The sequence below is a fragment of the Hyla sarda genome, chromosome 6, assembly GCF_029499605.1.
Source record: "Hyla sarda isolate aHylSar1 chromosome 6, aHylSar1.hap1, whole genome shotgun sequence".
In the NCBI taxonomy this organism is placed as follows: domain Eukaryota; kingdom Metazoa; phylum Chordata; class Amphibia; order Anura; family Hylidae; genus Hyla; species Hyla sarda.
The window spans coordinates 74,083,774-74,107,398 of record NC_079194.1 but is presented as its reverse complement, the minus strand read 5'-3'; the positions used below and the strand labels follow the sequence as shown (position 1 = coordinate 74,107,398).

At 42.3% G+C, this 23,625-nt stretch overlaps 1 protein-coding gene across 3 annotated transcripts in view; it reads left to right on the top strand.

Moving 5' to 3' along the window:
- NT5DC2 (5'-nucleotidase domain containing 2) overlaps window positions 1-22,540 on the top strand; it is a 62,143-nt gene extending 39,603 nt beyond the window's left edge. For 2 of the 3 annotated variants that reach the window (XM_056524145.1, XM_056524147.1), the window contains exons 9-15: window positions 5,568-5,669; window positions 8,926-9,007; window positions 10,416-10,502; window positions 11,414-11,554; window positions 15,728-15,792; window positions 21,085-21,362; window positions 21,555-22,540. In XM_056524145.1, the coding sequence (XP_056380120.1) occupies window positions 5,568-5,669; window positions 8,926-9,007; window positions 10,416-10,502; window positions 11,414-11,554; window positions 15,728-15,792; window positions 21,085-21,346 (739 nt within the window). In that variant the 3' untranslated portion in view covers window positions 21,347-21,362; window positions 21,555-22,540. The remainder of the gene's footprint in view (window positions 1-5,567; window positions 5,670-8,925; window positions 9,008-10,415; window positions 10,503-11,413; window positions 11,555-15,727; window positions 15,793-21,084; window positions 21,363-21,554) is intronic. The other variant, XM_056524146.1, reaches the window with a different exon arrangement.
- Window positions 22,541-23,625: the final 1,085 nt, after the last annotated feature.

The following is a 23,625-nucleotide window of genomic DNA, read 5'->3' as shown; positions in this document are numbered from 1 at the left end:
ATGCAAGACAACAAAAAAAAAAAAGGTATCATCCATAGATAATATTCATGGAGCAAAGGCCCATGATGATTAGGAGAGCAGGAACCAGTATCTCGGATGATGAAAAGGGTCAGGTTTTGCGCTTCTGCCTCTGAGGCAAGGGTGCAGGGGGAGCAGTGTCCATCCTGTGGTGACTAGGTTGGCCAACCGCAGTACTGGAAGGAGCGGATATAAGCGGTTAAAGGAAAAGTGAGTCCCAATCAGGAAGGGAGGTCTGGGGTAGCTTGAATGTAGACAAAAATGCTGGAAGGTCTCTTGGACTGCGTAGGGTGGCAGTCATAGTTCCATGTCTGGCAATAAGCAAAAAGGGGATATCCCCATCTGTAAATTATGTGAGCATTCTGCAGAGTCTGTACTAGAGGCTTCAGGGAGGCCCTGAGGTGGTGCAGAGTGCGCAAGGAGAGGTCAGGATGGAGGTGAACCACTGAATTATTGTACGTCAGGTGTTTGAGATCTCGTGCTTTGCGCATGACAGCTTCCTTGATGGTATAGTGATGCACTCTGCAGATTACATCCCGGGATTTTTTCGGGTCAGGATTTTTTGCTTTCGAAACTCTATGAGCTCTATCAAGTTCAATGGTGGTATCAGCTTGTTGTTGGAGTACTTCATTGAAGATCCTTTGAACCACCCCCTAGAGTTCTTGTGAGGTGACAGTTGCAGGAAGTCCTTTAATGCGGATACTATTCCACTGATTACGGTTGTCGATATCATCTAGATGATCAATGGTGTTTGCTTGATATGTTTGGAGTATTTTAGTAGCTGTCTTGAGCTCTTTCAGAGGACATAGTAGAGTTAGTTGATTAACCTCCATCTTTACAGGTTCTAGATCTTTCCTCCAAGCAGATTTGAGGTCAGTGGCTAAAGAGAGCATGTGAGGGGACAGTGAGTTGCCAGGGCTGCAGGAGCTTGTACTATAGCAGCTCTGTGGAGCATTGCTGCTGAATAAGACAAAGGCTGTGAACAATCCTCGGTTGCAGGAGGTTGGGAGTAAGGCACAGCAGGAGGAGGTTGATTAGGAGAGAGAAGTGCCTGTGACATTGTGGAGACCCCCAGAGCGGCATGCTGCAGCGGGTCAGATGGAGCCCCAGGAGGAGAGCGGCCAGGAGCAGTGAGTAAGGTGACTGCTCGGGTCTAGGGGAGAGGGTACTTGCCGGTGGATGCAGAGACCTTGCTGAGGAGGCTTTCCCCACAGCTGCGATCACCGGGTCAGACATCGCTGGCTGTAGATCCTGAGTTTTGCTCCGGGGAACAGGTGCGCTGCTCTATTGTGGAGGAGGCAGGTAGTGTCGGTGCCTGCAGAGGGAGCTGCGGCCTCGCACTGCTTGGGTCTTCCAGGCTGTTTTGTGGCTGGAAATATGCCGTGATGGCCTGCGATGAGGTAAGGGGTCCCAGCGGAGCTTTAGGCTTCTTTTTATCGCGATGTCTGCCACCCATAACCATCCTAATATGCCCTGATAAGCAAACAGGGCATATTAAGGTTTGCTTACATCACATGTGAACATTGGTTCCTCGTAAAAAATAAATCTCACCTAATAAATTGTCTGTTTGGTGTAGCGTGTGACAAGGCCTTGTAGAATACAAAAAATGTTTATAAATGCGGCATCATTGACAAAATAAGGCATCAAGGAGTGGTTGGACTCTAGTAAAACTTTCTATATGTAACTATTATGATATATGTGATTACAAAATTACAGCGAAATGTGTCCCAGCTGGTCCCATAAGTGCTGGATTGGCAACCAGGCAGGCTGAACAAATGTTGCAATCTGGCAGAGACATTCATGGGAAACCCTTGCTGTGTGTAGTTGAGCATTACCCTGCTGAAATATGCCAGCTAGAAGCCATGAGAGCTAACACATTCTGCCGCGGGATGTCCTACACATACCGCAGAGCTGTTAGTGTCCCTCATGTCACTACTAGAGGTGACCGACTGATATGCGATGGCTCCACTGATCTTCCATATGCTTCCATACTCCAACCCAACCATCTTCGGATGTCAAAGGGAAGATGGATTTGTCACAGACGTTACAATTTCAGTCTGTAGTCGAGCAGGTTTTTTTTTTATTCATGACACCCCTAAAAATGAAGGTGACAGTGGCTGGTTGTCAGTGGCAGGACAGGTAATGGGCACTGTGGCACCAAATTTCCTTCTGCTTTGTGCCTGGGAATTGTCCGGACAGAGACAGTGGAGTGTAATGAAGGTGCTTACCTGAGTCTGGATGGTGGACAACAGAACTGCAGAAACTTCTCGCGCTTGTGAGTGGATCAAACGATCCTCTCCTACTAGTGATTTGTTTGGGCCGCCCGCTCCAGGCTTGCCATGTGCCCTCACATAATTACTGCTCCCAACACTTCTTAACAGCTTGGTCAGAACTAGGGATCGACCGATATCGTTTTTTTAGGGCCGATACCGATAATCGGTGGAGGTTAGGGCCGATAGCCGATAACTTATACCGATATTCCGGTATAAGTTATCGGCTATTTAACCCCCTGCGACACCGCTGCAGATCATTGATTTAAAGCGGGCGCTTTAAATCAATGATCTGCAGTGGTTTTTGCGGGGCCATAGGCCGCCGCCGCCGCCGCCACCACCCGCTTCTCTCCCCTACCTGTCAGGGTGGTCCGGGCCATCCATCCATCATTCATGTAGTGTCCGGGGGCGTTCCGGGTGGAGGGTGGTCCGGTCCGGGCTGTTCTTCTTCTCCGGCGGTCATCTTCTCCACTCCGGGCAGGCTCCGGCCTAGTACGCTGCATAGACGCCGCTGCGCAGTGACGCCCGTGCGCAGCGACGCACCTGACGTCACGGCGTAGCGGCGTCTATGCAGTGTACTAGGCCGGAGCCTGCCCGGAGTGGAGAAGAAGACCTTGGGAGAAGAAGGACAGCCCGGACCAGTTCACCCGGAACGCCCCCGGACACTACAGGAAGGAAGGAAGGATGGATGGCCCGGACCACCCCCCATTACGGGTACGTTTAATTTTTTTATTGACTCGGAGGGTGGGGGAGGGGCCCGATCGGTATAGCGGTATGGGCAATAATCCATACTGGTATACCGCCTAGCATCACGGTGGGGGGTGCGACGCGGTGCGGTGGGTCGGGGGTGCGGCGGGTCGAGGGGGTGGCGGTCGCGGTGCGGGGGGCATTATCGGCTTATCGGCAAGATAATTGCCGATACCGATAATGCCCAAAATCGTGATTATCGGCCGATAATATCGGCCATACCGATAATCGGTCGATCCCTAGTCAGAACAGCCTCAACGGTGGACAATTTATCAAAACGACTTGCTTCTTTCAGTCCAATTGTGCGCCCCCTCTCAAAGTCTGTCAACTGGACAAAATGTCTTTGAGTGCGTCATAGAGACATATCTAGTAGTCAACGATCACTGACCAAGAGGCACACTACCCAAAAAGTAGTCTTTGAGAGCCATGTTATAGGGCAGTGGGTGATTTTTACACTCTCTTGTGGCAAGACCCAGTGTCTGAGACCTCACCTGTAATCATTTACAAATCTCCCTAAGACATAACTAACTGCATGACAAGTTTTGCAGCAATCCGACCTTTCTATTGGATCTGTGTTCCCCAACCTGTGGTCCTTCAGCTGTTGCAAAACTACAACTCACAGCTGCTATTATATAAAAAGCTACAAGAATCTGTGATTTCCTGTTTCCTAGATGTCAGAAGGATAACCTGTAGAGAGCCTGTGTGCTGGTGTATACATAGGCGTATACGTATTATATCTGATTAGGAAGTGTCACCAGCCAAGAACATTACTGTACGGTATTGATTTTATGTTCCAGTGGTGACCTTGCCCTATCACAGTGTAGTTAGATAGACAAGGGATTGGTGCCAGGTTAGCTGGTTAAAATGTCCAGGAATCTTATATAGTCCCATTAGAGATACAAATCCTGGCCGCAGTTATTATACGGGAGCAGGTTTTGCAGCTCCTTATATTAAAACTATGAGAACGTTCTAGCATATCCTACACAAACAGAAGGGTCTGGGAATACGCATTCATAACAATTGTTGACTCTTTGAAAACAGGACGCAATCTCTTCCAAGGTTGTATAAGCACACTACACTACATCTATGGAACCTGGTCCAGAGAAAAGGGGGCATCAGATCTCTGAGGCTTAAAGGAGATATCCAGTGCTGAAAAACTTATCCCCTATCCTAAGGATAGGGGATAAGTTTCAGATCGTGGGGGGTCCGACCGCTGGGGCCCCCCACGATCTCCTGTACGGGGCCCAACTCGCTGGCCAGATAGCGGGTGTTGACCACTGCACAAAGTTGCGGCCGACATGCCTCAGTGCTATACAGTGCTATGGCAGAGACGGAGATTGCTGAAGGCAGCGCTCCGGCTCTGCCATAGAGTTCTATTGAGGGGGCGTGTAAGCCGCCGCTTCGTGCGGTGGTCAACGCGCCCCCTTCCCGTGGGCTGCCGGGGCCCCGTATAGGAGATTGCGGGAGGCCCCAGCGGTCGGACCCCCCACGATCAGAAACTTATTCCTTATCCTTAGGAGAGGGGATATGTTTTTCAGCACTGGACTACTCCTTTAAAAGGGGTTATACAAGAATAGAAAGACAGACAGGGGGACATTTCCTAATCTAGTCTATTCTGGGTATGCTTATAGACCAGTGTATGTGGTAGTCTCCTGTCTATTGTGCTCCTAATTTATCAAAGGTATCACAGCCCTTAATAAATTCTGTGCTCAGACTTCAGGGTCTACAGCTTAAACTGCATTTAGACCTGCTCCAACATGGTCTGACATTGCAGCGTATTTTGGGCAGATGCGACTTGTCGCACAAAAGTCGCACCTGATAAATTCAGCACCAATGCATTTTCCAATGCATTTCCATCTAAAATAGACTTGCATGCATCATGTTCTAAAAATCCTCTACAGCAAAAGTCGCAGAAAAGTCGCACATATTTAGACTGCGACTTTCTATGCGACAAATTTAGACATGAAAAACCAGTCTAAATCCTTTGATAAATCTCCCCCACAGAGCTGCTTTCTTCCAAAAGGGGCACCACACCTGTCCTCAGGTTATGTGTGGTATTGCAGCTCAATTCCAGTAAAGTAAACAGCCAAGTTGTAATGCCACTCACAACCTGAGGACACATGTGGTGCTGTTTTCTAAAGAAATCAGTTATTTTTCTAATCCTGGATAACCCATCAAGTTCTCACTCTCCTGTTTGCCTGTGAACTTAGATGCAGTATGTTTTTGTAGGATTTTTGTTTTTGTTGTATATGTCTGCTCTTCTAGCTTCTGTATTTGTGTATACCTATATAGATATAGATAGATATTCATATACAGCTTCATATTATTTTGTTATATATTCCAGAAGAAGAAACACCTAAGTTAATTTGAAAACTCTTTACGTAACATCATTTGTTTTGCCCTTGTTAGCCATAAATCACTATTACATCTGCAAAACTGCTATTTTGTCTCTCTAAGAGCAGAAAACCCAGAGTAGTTACGGTAGCTAAGACAAATGGATTTAATCTGTAATGTTTCTAACTTGTTTTCCAGAGATAAGGGAATGAAGCACATGGTGGGGAAGGACTGGAGAGATCTCTTTGATGTGGTTATAGTACGGGCTGACAAACCTGCTTTTTTCACCGACCGACGCAAGTAGGTGCCACACGTCGCTTAGCGCAGGGATCGAGTAGAAGCAGATGGGCACTTACTGTTGTATGGGTTTTGTCTGCAGGGTTATGAACAGTGCTTTTTCACAGTTTGGGGAATTCTACCTTTAGCCTGCCACAAACATATGTCAGAAGATGATGATGTTGGATTATTGAAGTAGAATGGAGGGACCCAAGTCCTTTGTAAAGAGCTTGAACCTCTATAGCAGTGTTGCCCAACCAGTGTGCCTCCAGCTGTAGCACTACAACTCCCAACATGTCAGGACAACTAGCTGTTGCAAAACTACAACTCTCAGCATGCCCTGACCGGGCATGCTGGGAGTTGTAGTTTTGCAGCAGCTGGAGGCATGCTGGCTGGGAAACCCTTTTTTTTTTTTTTTTTTTTTTTATGAACTGGTGCCAGAAAGTTAAACAGATGTGTAAATTACTTCTATTAAAAAAATCTTTACCCTTCCTGTAATTTTTAGCAGCTGTATGCTACCGAGGAAATTTTGAATTTCATTTTTGTCTTGTCCACAGTGCTCTCTGTTGATACCTGATGTGCATATCAGGAACTCTCCAGAGCAGGAGAAAATCCCCATAGCAAACCTATGCTGCTCTGGACAGTTCCTGAAATGGATAGGTGTGTCAGTTAAAAGCACTGTAGACAAGAAAAAAAAAAAAAAAAAAAAGAATTTCCTGGGTAGGATACAGCTGCTAAAAAGTACAGGAAGGGTAAAGATTTATTTATAGAAGTAATTTACAAATCTGTTTAACTTTCTGGCACCAGTTGACTTATAAAGACCTAAAAAGAAATGTTTTCCACCGGAGTACCCCTTTAACCCCTCTCTTTATTCCTTTGTTGGCTGAGCATAGAGAACCAGTCATTTTATCGCTATTGCCTGTGTACAATTCAATAGATAGAAATCAGGAGTCTGGATCTCTATAATGTGGCAAGTAAAGCTGAACCTCACCAGGACAGTATCTCACCTGCTCCTCCAGCTCCTGTTCTGTGTCCTGCTGCAGTGTACACAGGCAATAGACATAACATTCACTTATATTACAACTATTGTTCTAATGTTAATACATAGATTTTCAATACTTGCTTGGTGAAGGATACAAATCCTGTACTTTCATATCTCTTGTTCATGTTCCATTTCTTCCCTGTCATTATTTTTTATTGTTCCAGCCATATGTGCACAGTAAGATTATCTTATACCTGCACACAGGTTTATATCTATTTTTAGGTTATACTATATGTAGTCACAGAACCATATCCCTGTATTCGAATTTAACTTTAATTTGATATGCATTAAAAAAACAAAAACAAAAAAACAAAGTGGTGGGCACCTGGTGCCAATATATCAAAAGATATAAGGAGTAATAGAAACTCTTCTTCAGTCAGACACAGGTTATGAGCAAGTGGCTTTAACAGAGTCTGGTTATCTGACTTAATTGTCAATTGAATGTAATCTTGTAAAGTGATACTAAAGTATCAAAGCATCACTACCATTTTGAATAAACTTTTGACATATAAAAAGTTTAGATCTCGCCGAGTGCTTTTTACTCCCAAGCCAGCTGCAATGGAAAATTTTTTTTTTTTAATTAATTGGTTCCAGAAAGTTAAACAGATTTGTAAATTACTTCTATAAAAAATCTTAATCCTTCCAGTACTTATCAGCTGTTGTATGCTCCACAATAAGTTCTTTTCTTTTTTAATTTATTTTCTGTCTGACCACAGTGTTCTCTGCTGACACCTCTGTCCATGTCAGGAACTGTCCAGAGCAGGATAGGTTTGCTATGAGGATTTGCTCCTACTATGGACAGTTCCGGACATGTACAGAGGTGTCGGCAAAGGGCACTGTGGTCAGAAAAGAAATTCAAAAAGAAAAGAACTTCCTCTGTAGTATACAGTAGCTGATAAGTACTGGAAGGGGTTTGACTGACAGCCATTGCCCTGCACTTTACCCAGCTACGACTTGCGACTGCAGCAGGTCCCAGGACTGAGACCCGCTACGATCAAAACTTTTGGCATGTCTGAACAACAGAACAACATGTCAATAGTTTATTCAAATGACAGTGACACTTTAAGACTTTAGTATCACTTTACATACATATTATGTTCCTTCACTGTTTGTGACTTGGTCTATCTATGTGGCCCATGCTTTTGCTATTCAAGCATTGGTCTCTCTGATGGATTAAGAAAACATGTTAAAACCTTTATTTATTTTTTTGCTGAAAATATTTAGCTGAGGATGTTCACTTTTGGGAACTTAGCAGCAGTCATATAAAAAAACATAAAGCCATGGGATACACTCCCTATTTTGATATATTGGAACCTGGCGCCCACCACCATGTGTTTGTTTTTAACTTTTAAGGTAGATCCATTTTGTTATATGTATTTTACTTTAAAAGTCTATTGAATAAAAGTTAAATTTTAATACGTTTATAAAATTGACATGCTGAGGATTTGACAGGCACAAAAATGTTTCCTGCCAGCTCAGAATAGGATTGTGTTTATTTATAAATATATATTAAAAAATATCTAAAATATATAAAATCTTATTCAGCAGAATTGTACCGTACCTTGTCACAGATTTTTAGGACAAAATTTGTTCTAGGGGGCAGATATAGGATCTGATCCTGTGTTTTATTCTGGCTGATTCTGATCCCATTATTTGGTCTTAATCTATGTCTTCTATATGGAGGTGTATTATTGCTGTTGGAATAATACACAAGAAATTAAAGGAAAACTGACAGCTGTTCCACCTACACTTAACCCAATACACAGGGATATAGCGCGGATGAACCAGATTAAAATAAGGTTTCAATTGCCCAGATCTGATGTCTGGTCCTGTTGATACCTATTGTATTAGCCTCCGTTTCTAAAAAACATCTTTGTACAATGGAGGCTGATACAATGGGTATCTCCATAACTGGACTGCGGATCCGGGTAAGTGATACCTTGTTGTAATCTGGTTCACCCACACTAACCCTGGTTATTGGGTTCAGTCCAGGTCAGTTTTCCATAATCCTCTGCCAACTTTCTATTCTCGGCTTCTCACAGTATTTTTAATCTAAACACCTCTTGTATTCTGCAGATTTGCTAGTTTATCAGTAACTTTCAATTGAAACTGTTCCAGTGTCCACTATATCTACCGTACATGGAGAAATAAATATTAGACTGGCCTTTAGTGGTGTGAACATTGCAGAATAATTTCACTTTATGTTAGAAATGAAAATATTTTTTCCATTGTAACCAGGCCATTCAGGAGACTAGATGAACATGGTTCTCTTCAGTGGGACAGGATCACTAGCCTAGAAAAAGGAAAAATATACAAGCAGGTAACAGAAAACTTTAATATCATGTGATTTATTACTAGGAAAAAATCCAGAATTGAATTACTGAACATCATTCTGTTTAATAGACTTCTTTTTTTATATAAAATAATTGCTGCTCAGCTGAATACAGTGTCTCGGCCTTTATCTCTACTAAAATAAGCATACAAGTGTCCGTATCACTACAGACCCAGGATCTAGGCTTAATGTGTCCATATGTTTTTAAATATTTTATTCACTATTTATCTGGACACTGTAGACACCATTTTGATGGCCGGTCTTATGGTTAGATCGATATTTGTGCCTCTAAAAACCCTTACAGAAGTACTCCAGCTTAGAACTTTATTGTGCCATTCTCCCTGGGCTGCCAGCATATAAAACCACAAACTGGAATTGCCTACCGTCTCTCCCTTGAGTCCCTGGTATCGCCACTCTAGTCCTCCAGTGCCATCTTCCTCCCTGGTTGCTTGTGGTTGATGCATCACACTCCTCATCAGCTAATCACCAGCCACAGCCGGCGATAGGCTGAACGGCATTGCGATCCATTGAGCTGCGGCACTGGTCTTCTTCCTGAGGCCGAGCTCAATGCATCACACTGCCGCTTAGCCTATCGCCGGCTGTGGCTGAACATCATTGTGACTGGCCATTAGCTGATCAGCAGTGTGACCGGTCTATTTTAGTAAATATTTGTATTCCCCATTGGGTAACCATTCTGAAACATCATTTTTAGGATACGTTCAGACATACAGGATTTGCTGCATATTTTGTGCAGCTGATTTTGCTAACCATTGAAGTTAATTGCAGCAGATCATGTACGTGTGAACGTACCCTCATACTGTAACTCTTTGCTATGTCTCTGTTATTCTTATATCCAAGTAGGTGTTACCAGTTGGGGACATGCTCTTGCACTGTTAGACTGTCCTTGACAGTGCCCGACACTGTAGGGATACGCCCCCAATTGGTAACACCCACTTGTCTATTTAGTCATAGAGGAGTGACACAGAGCTATAAGAAGAAATGCCCCAGAATTGTTATTAGAAGTATTTACTAAAGCTTTGGTGGTGCAGAAAGGCCATGGTCCATTTCAAAGGGGTGATCCAGGATTAGAAGAACAGTGCAGATTTTCTAAAGAATGGAGCCAAGTTGTAATATCACACACAACCTAAGGAAAGGTGTGGTGCTGTTTTTAGAAGCAGGTAGCTCTGTTTTTCTGTTTCTGGATATCCCCTTTAAAGTGTTTGTTTGTGGAGTAATATTTTTGTACTGCACATATTTTACGTCTCTATAACTGGGTTAAAGGGAATAGAAAATCTCTATTTTCCCTGAGAGCGATGAGCAATGCCCTATATACAGGTGAAGACTTGTGATGGCCCGGGTGTTGTTTACATTGATTTACTGACACTTTTATCCCCAGGGAAACCTCTTTGACTTCCTAAGATTAACAGGCTGGAGAGGGTCCAAGGTGTTGTACTTTGGTGATCACCTTTACAGCGATCTGGCAGTAAGTATTATGTCATTTTGTTCTGATGAAATTACTGACTTTTCAGCTTACAGATATTTAGTAGTTATATTTATAACCAGAAGGTTGAGGAGCAGAGAAACCCAGTGGTGCTGGTCTGTAAAGGAGTTGCAGATATAGGTTGATAGAAACCAGCAGACTACTACATTTTGTGCCTGCAGTGCATTGTCCCATAGCAGCCTGTATCCTGCTCACGGTAGGTCTATAGAGCACAGCTCTGAGAAATTCATCAGTTTATCTGGTGGGGTGGAGGTGGCTGTCACATTGCTGTCAGAGTTAAAGGAGTAGCCCATTATAGGAAAATTTATCGTGTGGTGCACTAGGAGAGCCGGAGCACCGTGCATGCGGGGTCTAGGCGGTCAGACCCCAGCGATCAGACACTTATCCCATATCCTTTGGATAGGGTATAAAGTTTAATTAAAGGGGTACTCCACCCCTAGACATCTTATCCAAAGATTAGGGGATAAGATGTCTGATCGCGGGGGTTCCGCTGCTGGGGACTCCCCTAGGCTTGCATTGAGGGGGCTGGGCGTGATACCACAAGGGGGCGAATCCATGGCGTCCCGATACACCGGCCCCTGTATCGCCTGGCATCAGCCATGGAGCAATCTTAGCTCCGTGCAGCTCATGAACAAGGGTGCTGCAGGAGAGATCTCGGGGCTCCCCAGCGGCAGGACCCCTGGGATCAGACATCTTATCCCCTATCCTTTAGATAGGAGATAAGATGTCTAGGGGCGGAGTACCGCTTTAAAGAGAGATTCTCCTAGTAATGTTATCTTACTGATTTGGTGCTGGTTATTTTTAAAATTCCACCAAAGTTATTTGGGCAAGTGAAGGAGATCTAAATATAATAAGCACTGTTTCTTGTTCCTGACCCCTCCTCATGTGCACAGGATCTCATGTTACGTCATGGCTGGAGAACTGGAGCCATTGTTCCTGAATTAGAGAGTGAAATTCGGATAATAAACACTGAACAGTACATGCATTCACTGACCTGGCAACAAGCACTTACTGGGCTACTGGAGCGGATGCAGGTCAGGCTAAACCTAAAGTCTTCTTACTTATTTTTCTGCATATTATCACTACATATAAAGGATGATAATATCAGTATCTATAGCAAGTGTTCAGTCACAATCAGGATTTGCACACAATTTTGGTTTTATGACTTCTGATATAAATGGGTATACACAATTCAGTCCTTTAAAATGAAAATGTAACTTTCCATACAGATATAAAGGCTGTTTATGATCCGAAAAATACTTTGTGTTATTCCTGAACTATTGAGCTCTCTCAGCTTTGCTGTGTAAACTGAGTAGGGGAGTTAAAGTGATATTCCAGCGAAAGAAAAAAACCTGTGTATGGTGTGAAAAAGTATAATAATGTAACTTACTAATATATTGTTATTATCCATACTTCACAGACCTCCCATTATCAGCTGAGCTGTCTGGCTTGTAGCTGCGATGTCCTTTCAGACTCTGAGAAAGCAGTCTGCACCCACCCCTGCTCCCTCTGCCCTTCCTATTAGCTTAGGACCAGACCAGTGATGTGAAGAGGGGAGCTCAAATTACTGCTCATTACATTTTAAGGCAGCTGGAAGCATTTCTCAGTTAAGACAGCAGTAAGCCTGTTCTAACTGAAACTGCTGTGACTGATAAAGGTTTGCTGCTCCCTTAAAATCTAATGAGCAATAATATGAGCCCCCTTCACATTACTGGTCTTTCCCTGAACTCTGAATGTGAGGTGATGTCACAGCTACAGTGGAGAGAGCACAGCTGATATTGGGAGATCTGTGCAGTATGGCTGATAGCATTATATTAGTAATTGCTTCTTTCATTGACAACCCCTTTAAAGGGAAATTCAGGGAAACAAAAAAAAATTATGCGTAAAACAATAGGTTTGCTAACGTATAGTTTTGTATTTTCCTTTCATCAAGAATTTTTTTTAATTTTTTATATGGACTGTGGAAGTTCAGCAGTTCACTAAACGCATACATTAGCTCTGCTGCCCCCTCCCATTTATGCTGAGCAAGTAGGAGTAGCAGCAGGGGAATGAATGGCTTTGGGATGCATACACTGTTGGTGGCCATTCTACACATTTCATATATAGTGTAAAAATGTCTAACTGGAGTCTTGATAAAGGGCTCCGTAAGCCTGCAGTAGCAGGATGTGACAGGGGGTCTGTAGTGTCTGCTTGTGGTGAGAGCATATTAGAAGCAGAAGTGGGAAGCATTGGTGTTGTTAGGGTTGGTGTCATTTGATGCGGTTAAAAAATTGTGTCAACTCCCCACCACACGCAATTACATTTTTAGTCATATAACACTGAGGTACTATATTACTACTATACTGGCACACATAGTCCCCTTTCAGTATAATACTACCAGACAGTGTACCCTCTGAATAGAATACTACCACATACTGTACGCTCAAGATATAATACTACCATACACTGTGCACTCTGAATATAACGTGTCGTACAGTGCACCCTCTTAATACAGCACTGTGACACCCCATATAAATTTGTTAGAATATATACCATACCTCTGAAATGCTAAAAATCATAAATGAATTAGTTAAACACTGTTCCAGCATATTTAAATTAATTATATACTGTCCTCCCATAAATGAATTATACCCTGTGTCCGCCAGGCTGTACCAACCCACTGACTTAACGTAATACATTACCTACGGCACTCCGCGGGCTATCTGTATGATGACTGGCCTGGAATGAGTGCACAGTCCAGTATTTGAACATTGAATATTCTTAGGGGGGAAGGGGGAACTGGGCAGGCTGCGTGATGCTGCATACACTACAATGTATGCATAGCTTTGATTGCCAAAGCCCTTCCTTCTTCTGTTGCTCCTTGCCTGACACCAAGGGAAAGGTCAGTAGGGAGAACATGTTAAAGTCATGTGAATTGCTTAACTTCCTGTTCTACATGAAACTTTACAAAACATCCATCAAAATAGTGAATTTATTAAAAGAAGTTTAGAGCACCATTCACTGCAACAGTCCTAAAACACACACACACTGCTGGGGACATTAACTTCGCTTTATGCCTTTTAGACACATTTTGTGACAAGGGGACGTGGCTTTACATACAAGAATGTTGGCAAAAGTAATTCTGTTTCAATCTACAAGGCCATTCACTTCCTGTTTTGTGCACACAATGCTGGTATACATACATGTGCTGTATACATCGGCAGTTCCATTGACTTAAATATTTTCAAACTTTGTCATATAGGAGGAGATTTATCATTGCTTTGGTAAGCGAGTTCTGTAAGCATTTTTTTTGCTTTGGATTTGCTTGTGTGACATGGTTATCATACTATCACATGGGGTTATAAATTTTGGCTCACTTAAGCAAAAACCACTAAAATCACGTTGGAATACCATTTTCTAAGCACACATAAATAAAAAATAAAAAAAGTGTTTATATCACATTTTTTTAACCACTTTTTTTCTCTTAATGTACTAACCCATTTTTTTTTTCTTTCCATTTCAGATCCGTCTATCCTGTGGGCTACTTCAGATTTGGTGGACTACAATGACAAGCATTTTTTTGTATAATATTAACAACATTTTGTAACAAGGGCTTGTGGGGGAGTGTTTTTTTGTTTTTAAAATGTGTTTTTTTGTTTTTTTACTTTAGAGGCTTAGTAGTGGAAGCCGTCTTATAGACTGAGTCCATTAATAAGCTGGGGCTTAGCGTTAGCCACAAAAACAGCTAGAGCTAACCTCCAATTATTACCCTGGTACCTACCGACACAGGGGTGTTGGGAAGAGCCACTACCAACAGGCCCAGAGCATCAAAAATGGCGCTCCTGGGCCTAGGCGGTAACAGGCTGGCATTATTTAGGCTGGGGAGGGCCAGTAACAATAGTCCTCGCCCGCCCTGGTAACGTCAGGCTGTTGCTGTTTGGTTGGTATCTGGCTGAGAATAAAAATGCAGGGAACCCTATGAATTTATCTTTTATTTAATTATTTATGGGGAGGAAAAAAAAACATAGGGTTCCCCATATTTATATTCTTTGCCAGATACCAACCAAGCAGCAACAGCCTGACGTTACCAGGGCGGGCGAGGACCATTGTTACTGGCCCTCCCCAGCTTAAATAATGCCAGCCTGTTACCACCTAGACCCAGGAGCGCCATATTTGACGCTCCGGGCCTGTTGGTAGCGGCTCTTCCAGGCACCCATGTGGCAATGGGTACCGGGGTAATAATTGGGGGTTAGCCCTAGCTGTTTTTGGTGCTAAGCCCCAGCTTAGTAATGGACTTTTTCTATCAGACAGCTTCCACTATGAAGCCTGTCAAGTAAATAAAAAAAAAACACACAACATTAAAAAACTTTTATTCCAAAAAACACTCCCTCACAAGCTCTCGTTAACTATTTTATTAACATGAAACAAAAAAAAAAAACACTGGTCATCGTCGTAGTCTACAGGATACACTGATCTGAAATGAGAAGGGGAAAAAAAACAAGGAAAATAGGTTAGTACATTTATTGTAACCCACCCGCACATTTCCCGCCCGCATCGCACCGCATGACTACAACTCCCAGCATGCCTTTACAGTGAGGACATGATGGGAGTTGTAGTCCCAACACCTTGCAGGCAAGTGGTAGATGTGAGTGGGTGCCGGGGAGCGGAGCTGTGCAAAAAGTCGCATAAAAAGTCTCACGTGCAACTTTTTGAAAATGCTGTCATAGACAAGTTTGTAAGCCAGGTCTGACCTTGCTTACACTTGTGACTTTTTGAAGGAGTTTTGCGACTTTTATTTGCTTACGTGCGACTTTAGCAATGTTAAATCCTGGACCACTGCAAAGTAAAAACTGAAAATTGCTTAGGTAGGGCAGATTGGTATTTTTTGCTTACCCACAAAAGTCGCTAAAAAGATTGCTTAGGCGCACTTGCGACTTTTTTTTAAGCAAAAAAAAAGCTGCTTAAATCCCTTGATAAATCTCCTTTATAGTGACCATATTTGGCCCATTTCCCAAACATATATAGCATCTGTGCAGGACTCTCAGCAGACCATGCCTTTTGATTCCCGCACATGTCTATAACACGTGGCGGTATATGTCAGTATGCATTTCTAACTGGTTACTGAAGGATACCTGTGATGTGTGCATTAATTGTAATATAGATGGGGCCTTATAAGCCACACCATGGAAAGGTACAGTAAGCTCACAGTGTTACACCTGTCATCCTAGACTTATCAAGATGCTGAGTCCAAACAAGTTCTTATGGAGTGGATGAAAGAGCGTCAAGAATTAAGGTAAATGTCTATATTGATATTGTGCAGTATTGCACATGTGTTGTGATACCAAATAGTCTTAGGGCAGCACTAAAAACTGAAGCAATTTATGACCTGTAATGCCTATTTCTGTAATGTGAGTAATGAATGCTCTCCTTAGAGTTAGTGCAGGCTTATGAACGTGTCATGCTTCACTTCTTTATCCCTTTCACGTAAGTCACAGAAAGCCCTGTGGTAAAATTCAAGTAGAATTCTTTCCTCCTGCTGCCTGTTTATGCACCCTTACTGCTCAAATGCCATAACAAGGGTGCTTGAAGCTTGTTTGATCGCTACCTTTATATTTTTTCATTGCCCTCCCCCCTCTACCCTAAATGCCATAAGCAAGTTATTTAATGGCCATAAGTACTGCTGCTCCTTGTGTGCACACACAACAGCCTGAAAAGTTATGAGATATAACAGGCTACTACGCACCTTTTCAGACAATGTGAGGATATATTTGGAGACTTAAAGGGGTGATCCACTGGAAAACGTTTTCTTTAATATCAGCTGTTGCCAAAAAGTTAAACAGATTTGTAAATTACTTCTATAAAAAAATCCCAATCCTTCCAGTACTTTTTAGATGATGTATACTACAGAGGAAGTTCTTTTCTTTTTGAATTTCCTTTCTGTCTGACAACATGCTCTCTGCTGACACATCTGTACGTGTCAGGAATTGTTTAGAGCAGGATAGGTTTTCTATGGGGATTTTCTCCTACTCTGGACAATTCCTAAAATGGACAGAGATGTCAGCAGAGATCATGTTGTCAGACAGAAAGGAAATTCAAAAATAAAAGAGCTTCCTCTGTAGTATATAGCAGCTGATAAGTACGGAAAGGATTGGGATTTTTTTTTATAGAAGTAATTTACAAATCTAAATGATAAAAAATATTGAGGATCAGGGTCAATAGATAATGTACATACTTGTTTTATTAGATAATGGATAATAAATATCAAGCTGATATACCTGGGATCACAGGGCCCTGGTGAATCCACAGGTTCAGAGTGATTTAATGGTAAAATAGGGTTAAAAAGTAATAATTAAATGATAAAAAACAAATATAAAATATATATATATATAACAATGTAAATAGCAAGACCACTGTAATAAAATAATGCGCAGCTTAATGGTACTATATAGTTCAATTGTAGCAGCTCATCTCTGTCAAGCTGTCAAATAACCGATCATTAGAGCGCTGTGGCAGTCAGAAGAATCGTCTATATAGCTATATGCACATAGAGTTACTGTTTCTTGCAGTATGACAATGTAGCAGTTATGGTAATCATGTATCCATATGCCAGATGACAGTTCATTTGAAAGTGGCGATCGGGGCCGTCTCTGAACACTTTCACTTTTCAATGAAGTATCGTAGGTCATAACAGTATATGCCGGCAATTGAAGTAAACTATGCGCATAGTAAGAAGTATGAAGGTAGCTCACCGGTCCGGATGCAGGTTATAGATAGTATATTTACCACATATGTACTACTGGGAGCGATGATCCGCGGCCGTCTTATGCCCGCTCTCTGGCCGGAGAACGCACCGCTGGAGTCTCGGCCGACTCCTATTGACGCGGGGCTTGAGGATGATGGGCAAAGTTCTCGGAGGCTGCAGCGCTTCCACAGGCGAGTAGTCACAGTGGCGTCCTCGTGGTTTTTGCGCGCGCTCGTAGTTTTAGATCGCGCGTTCGCCGGTGATTGACAGTTCTTTGTAAAGTTGTGAAAATCTGTTTCTATTGACTGCAAATGATGGTTAGAATAAGGGTGGTCTGTCAAGTCTCATAGGGGGGGGTCGCTGGACGCATTTCAGGACCCACTTAGGTCCTTTCTTCAGCAGCTTATCATATATGCGTTGGGGGGGTCCGAGTTCATTCATTATATAAGGTGGAACTCCACCCCTACAAATAATGATGTCACATTCTATTATAAACATTGTAGTAAAAGAGGATTTATGAATGGCAGTGTTCTAAAAAATGTCACAAAGGGAAAATATATATCCTATTGCTATCATTGAGTCTCCCTATCTGACACCTTATAAAGAGAGAGCAATGTATGTACTATACTAATAAATAATAATAATATAACATAAACGATGAAATATAAAACATCATAATAAAATATATCCAATAGTAAAATGGGAATACTATATTAAGAATACTAATCTACTGTAAACATTCATAAATGCATACAAAATATATAAAATTCAAAAATCATAGATGGGAATATAGTAATATAATAGGTTTGACGAGTGCAGATTTCTGGACGTTTCATAGATCCAATATAGATGTTGATATTAATATAGAGTATAAAAATATGTATAAAAATGGTATTAGTGAAACATGAATAAAGTTATATTAAATCAAACGTGTATCGTATAGTAAGTTTAACAGATACATTTTCTGGATATTTCATAGAATCAATGTAGAAATTCATAAAAGGTATATATAGAAATATATAAAAAATTATAAATATTTAAATATCAAAATAAAAATACAGTTCCCAGCACGCCGATCGGTCCTAGGAGGGTCCCACTCCCCATTCCCCATATAATATAATATAGTTGAATATAATTAAATTTAATAATATACAGTATTGGATACATGTTTTTATTTTTACTATCTTAGTACATTATTCTTCATATTTTACTTTTTCCACATTTTATTTTTATTTTGATATTTCAATATTTCATTTTTTGTATATTTCTATATATACCTTTTATGAATTTCTACATTGAATCTATGAAATATTCAGAAAATGTATCTGTTAAACTTACTATACACGTTTGATATAATATATCTTTATGCATATTTCACTAATACCATTTTTATACATATTTTTTTCATATTTTTATACTCTATATTAATATCAACATCTATATTGGATCTATGAAATGTCCAGAAATCTGCACTCGTCAAACCTATTATATTACTATATTCCCATCTATAATTTTTGAATTTTTATGAATTTTTATATATATTTTGTATGAATTTTTACAGTAGATTAGTATTCTTAATATAGTATTCCCATTTTACTATTAGATATATTTTATGGTGTTTTATATTATTTCATCGTTTATGTTATATTATTATTATTTATTAGTATAGCACATACATTGCTCTCTCTTTATAAGGTGTCAGATAGGGAGACTCAATGATAACAATAGGATATATATTTTCCCTTTGTGACATTTTTTAGAACACTGCCATTCATAAATCCTCTTTTACTACAATGGCCCTCATTTACTATTCTAAACCCGACTTGTTTTGTCGGGTTTTTTTGGCGCATCTTTGTCTGCGACATGTCGCAGACATCGTGCGCCAGTTTGCGCATTTTTTCCCGACAGACCCGATGTGGATTCTCCCAAACCCGAAAAAGGGGCGTAACCCAACATTTCTGAGCTTTCCCACGTATTTATAAAGGTTTCCAACCTGAATTTGTTGAATTGTTGTGGATTTTTTCCCGATAACTCAGAGAAGTTGGAAACCAAAACTAACAAAAACCACGTGCGACAAACAGGATGCGACATAATAATAAATACCAGGGGAAAAAAGCAATCGGGTAAGAAAGCAAGATAGACTTACAACCCGATTTTATAAGTAAATGAGGGCCAATGTTTACAATAGAATGTGACATTATTATTGGTAGGGGTGGAGTTCCACCTTATATAATGAATGAACTCGGACCCCCCCCCAACGCATATATGATAAGCTGCTGAAGATAGGACCTAAGTGGGTCCTGAAACGCGTCAAGCGACCCCCCCCCTATGAGACTTGACAGACCACCCTTATTCTAACCATCATTTGCAGTCAATAGAAACAGATTTTCACAATTTTACAAAGAACTGTCAATCACCAGCGAACGTGCGATCTAAAACTACGAGCGTGCGCAAAAACCACGAGGACGCCACTGTGACTACTCGCCTGTGGAAGTGCTGCAGCCTCCGAGAACTTTGCCCATCATCCTCAAGCCCTGCGTCAATATGAGTCGGCCGAGACTCCAGCGGTGCGTTCTCCGGCCAGAGAGCGGGCATAAGACGGCCGCGGATCATCGCTCCCAGTAGTACATATGTGGTAAATATACTATCTATAACCTGCATCCGGACCGGTGAGCTACCTTCATATTTCTTACTATGCGCATAGTTTACTTCAATTGCCGGCATATACTGTTATGACCTACGATACTTCATTGAAAAGTGAAAGTGTTCAGAGACGGCCCCGATCGCCACTTTCAAATGAACTGTCATCTGGCATATGGATACATGATTACCATAACTGCTACATTGTGAAACATTGTCATACTGCAAGAAACAGTAACTCTATGTGCATATAGCTATACAGACGATTCTTCTGACTGCCACAGCGCTCTAATGATCGGTTATATTTGACAGCTTGAACTATATAGTACCATTAAGCTGTGCATTATTTTATTACAGTGGTCTTGCTATTTACATTGTAATATATATACTATATATATATTGTTTTTATATTCTACTATATATATTGTTATTATATTCTACTATACATATATTTGGTTTTTTTTATCATTTAATTATTACTTTTTAACCCTATTTTACCATTAAATCACTCTGAACCTGTGGATTCACCAGGGCCCTGTGATCCCAGGTATATCAGCTTGATATTTATTATCCATTATCTAATAAAACATGTACATTATCTATTGCCCCTGAGCCTCAATATTTTTTATCATTTAGTAACCTTTTGTAGACACCTTGGGTACAGGTGCCAGATTGAGTAGCTCGGGTCACCTTTGCATACCTTCCCACAGGAGCCTCTCCATTTCCTATAATAATTTACAAATCTGTTTAACTTTCTGGCACCTTTTGATTTAAAAGAAAAAGTTTTCCAGTGGAGTACCCCTTTAAAGGGGTACTCTGGCCCTAAGACATCTTATCCCCTATCCAAAGGATAGGGGATAAGATGTCTGATCTCGGGGGTCCCGCTGCTGGGGACCCCCGCGATCTCTCATGCAGCACCCTGCTGTCTCTGCTGCATGAAGTGATGATCTGCTGCACAAAGGCTTCAGACACTGAGCGATCACCCCTTCGTGCAGCAGAGACGGGTGTGTGCTTTATGAGAGATGTCGGGGGTCCCCCGCGATCAGAGATCTTATCCTTTGGATAGGGGATAAGATGTCTTAGGGCCGGAGTACCCCTTTAAAGAAATCATGAACATATGAAGTAATGATCTATGCAGTATAAAAAATGAGCCAAAAACACAACCTTTCCTCTTCCATTATTCTGAATGATCTGTCATTTCAGGTCTATTACAAAGAACCTATTCAATCCCCAATTTGGCAGCATTTTTAGAACTTACCACAACCCAACATACTTCTCCCGGAGGCTGATCAGATTCTCTGACATCTACATGGCTTCCATCAGTTGCCTTTTAAATTATGATATCAACTTTACATTTTATCCACGACGTACCCCTCTGCAACACGAGGCCCCATTATGGATGGATCAGCTTTGCACTGGCTGCATGAAGACCCCTTTCTTAGATGAGATGGTTCATATCCGATAACAGGAAGATTTACAAGGTGAGTTATCACATGTATGAAGAATGGTAGAAAATTAATTTATATTGTAAGCAGTTGCATTATTTTATGTATCTCCTACTGTAGTCCTGCACCAAACCTATTCAAGTTTAATGTTATTAATGGAATCCATGAAAGTACCCAGCAGTCTTTATGATTGATCCTTTATTTACATTTGTTTTTTTTCCTTTCAAGGAGTTTGCAAGAACTGTCCATCACATCCAGAGGGTTCCATTTCTTATAACAACCCTATGAAGAAGGTCAAGCTTCTCGAAAGTGGCTTGTTGTGCATATGGTACCTTAAGTGGTATGACATGTAGTGGTAATACCATAAACTACACCACCACTGCATCTAGAAAGTTTAATAATACATGTAGGATTTCTTCTGCAGGGGAGAGTTTCTATACATTTCCTTTCATGGGTAAGGCTGCTTTCACACTATGAGCATTCATCCGATATTAAACATCCGTTTTCTGTGTGAAAACGTATGTGAAATAACGGGTGCTAACGGATGAATAAATATTCATCCGTTAAGGCCCGTTATGACATCCCTCATGTACAGCCGTTTTAACACCTCTGCCTACAGACTCCCACAGCCGGGACTACTAATACTCCCATCATGGAACAGACTTGTTTCCATGATGGGAGTAGTAATTCCCTGGCTGCGGGAGTCTGCAGACAGCTGGGGAGGCTACATTAGTGTTTGTACTACAACCCCCATCATGGATCAGAGTCTGTTCCATGATGGGGTTGTAGTACAGGGGCTGAGGGATTGATCGTCTTCTGGCACTATGCGCTGCTAATAGAAATACTCTTCATTCATAGCGCTGCAGGGGTATATGTATATAGAAGCGCTGGGGGTGCACACATTTAGTGTTATCTACCCCCCCCCCCCCAGCGCATCTACCGTATTTATCGGCGTATAACACACACTTTTTAGGCTAAAATTTTTAGCCTAAAGTCTACCTGCGTGTTATACGCCGATAAGCCGCTGCAGTTCAATGATTTAAAGCGGGCGCTTTAAATCAATGAACTGCAGCGGCTTTGCAGGTGCAGAGACCGCCACCGCTGCCGGCTTCTCTGCTCCTGCCTGTCCTGGGGTCTAGAGCCCTGCTGCCGGCCCTTCTCTCCCCCTGGCTATCGGTCCCGCTGCCCGTTCTCTCCCCCTGACTATCGGTGCCGGCCCCATTGCCAGCGCCGACAGCCAGGGGGAGAGAAGCGCCGCGTCGGCAATGGGGCAGCGGTGCCGACAGATAGGGGGAGAGAAGGGGCAGCGGCACCCATTGCCAGCGCCGCTGCCCCGTTGCCTCCCCCATCCCCCGGTTGTATAATTACCTGTTGCCAGGGTCGGGTCCGCGCTGCTTCAGGCCTCCAGTGTGCGTCCCCTGCGTCGTTGCTATGCGCTGCAAAACGCAATGACGTCACTCATCATTGCGCCGTGCAGTGCATAGCAACGACGCATGGGACGCACACCGGAGGCCTGAAGCAGCGTGGACCCGACCCCGGCAACAGGTAATTATACAACCGGGGATGGGGGAGGCAACGGGGCAGCAGCGGCGGCAATCTGTGCCGCTGCCCCTTCTCTCCCCCTGGCTATCGGCGCCGCTGCCCCATTGCCGGCACCGATAGTCAGGGGGAGAGAACGGGCAGCTGCAAAAATAGCCAGCGGGAGAGAAGCGGCGGCAGCAGGGCTCTAGACCACAGGAAAAGCAGGGGGAGAGAAGCGGGCAGCAACGGCCCCTCTCCCCCTGCCTTTCCTGGGGGTGTATCGGGGTATACGCATGCACACACACACACCCTCATTTTACCAAGGATATTTGGGCAAATTTTTTTTACCCAAATATCCTTGGTAAAATGAGGGTGCGTGTTATAAGCCGGTGCGTGGTATACCCCGATAAATACGGTATATACATATGCCGGCACTGTGCTATGAATGAAAAGTATTTCTATCAGCAGCATCAGGCTGGCCGATGCTGCTGCTAGAATGCTTTTCATTAATAGCGCAGCGGTGATATATGTATATAGATGGCTGCACTGCGAGGGCACATTATACATGCGCTGTGGGGGGTATGTATTTATTAATGCACAGGCGGGGGGGGGTGTATATATAATATAAAATATATATATAAATGCGCTAAGGAAACCCCGGTGGCTCATAGTGTTAAACTTTATTACCAATCACAGGGTCCCCTGTACACTTTCATAGAGCTTGTTATCCAACAAAAGCCTCATTATTTAACAAGGTCAGTTAGATAGTTTTCGAGCA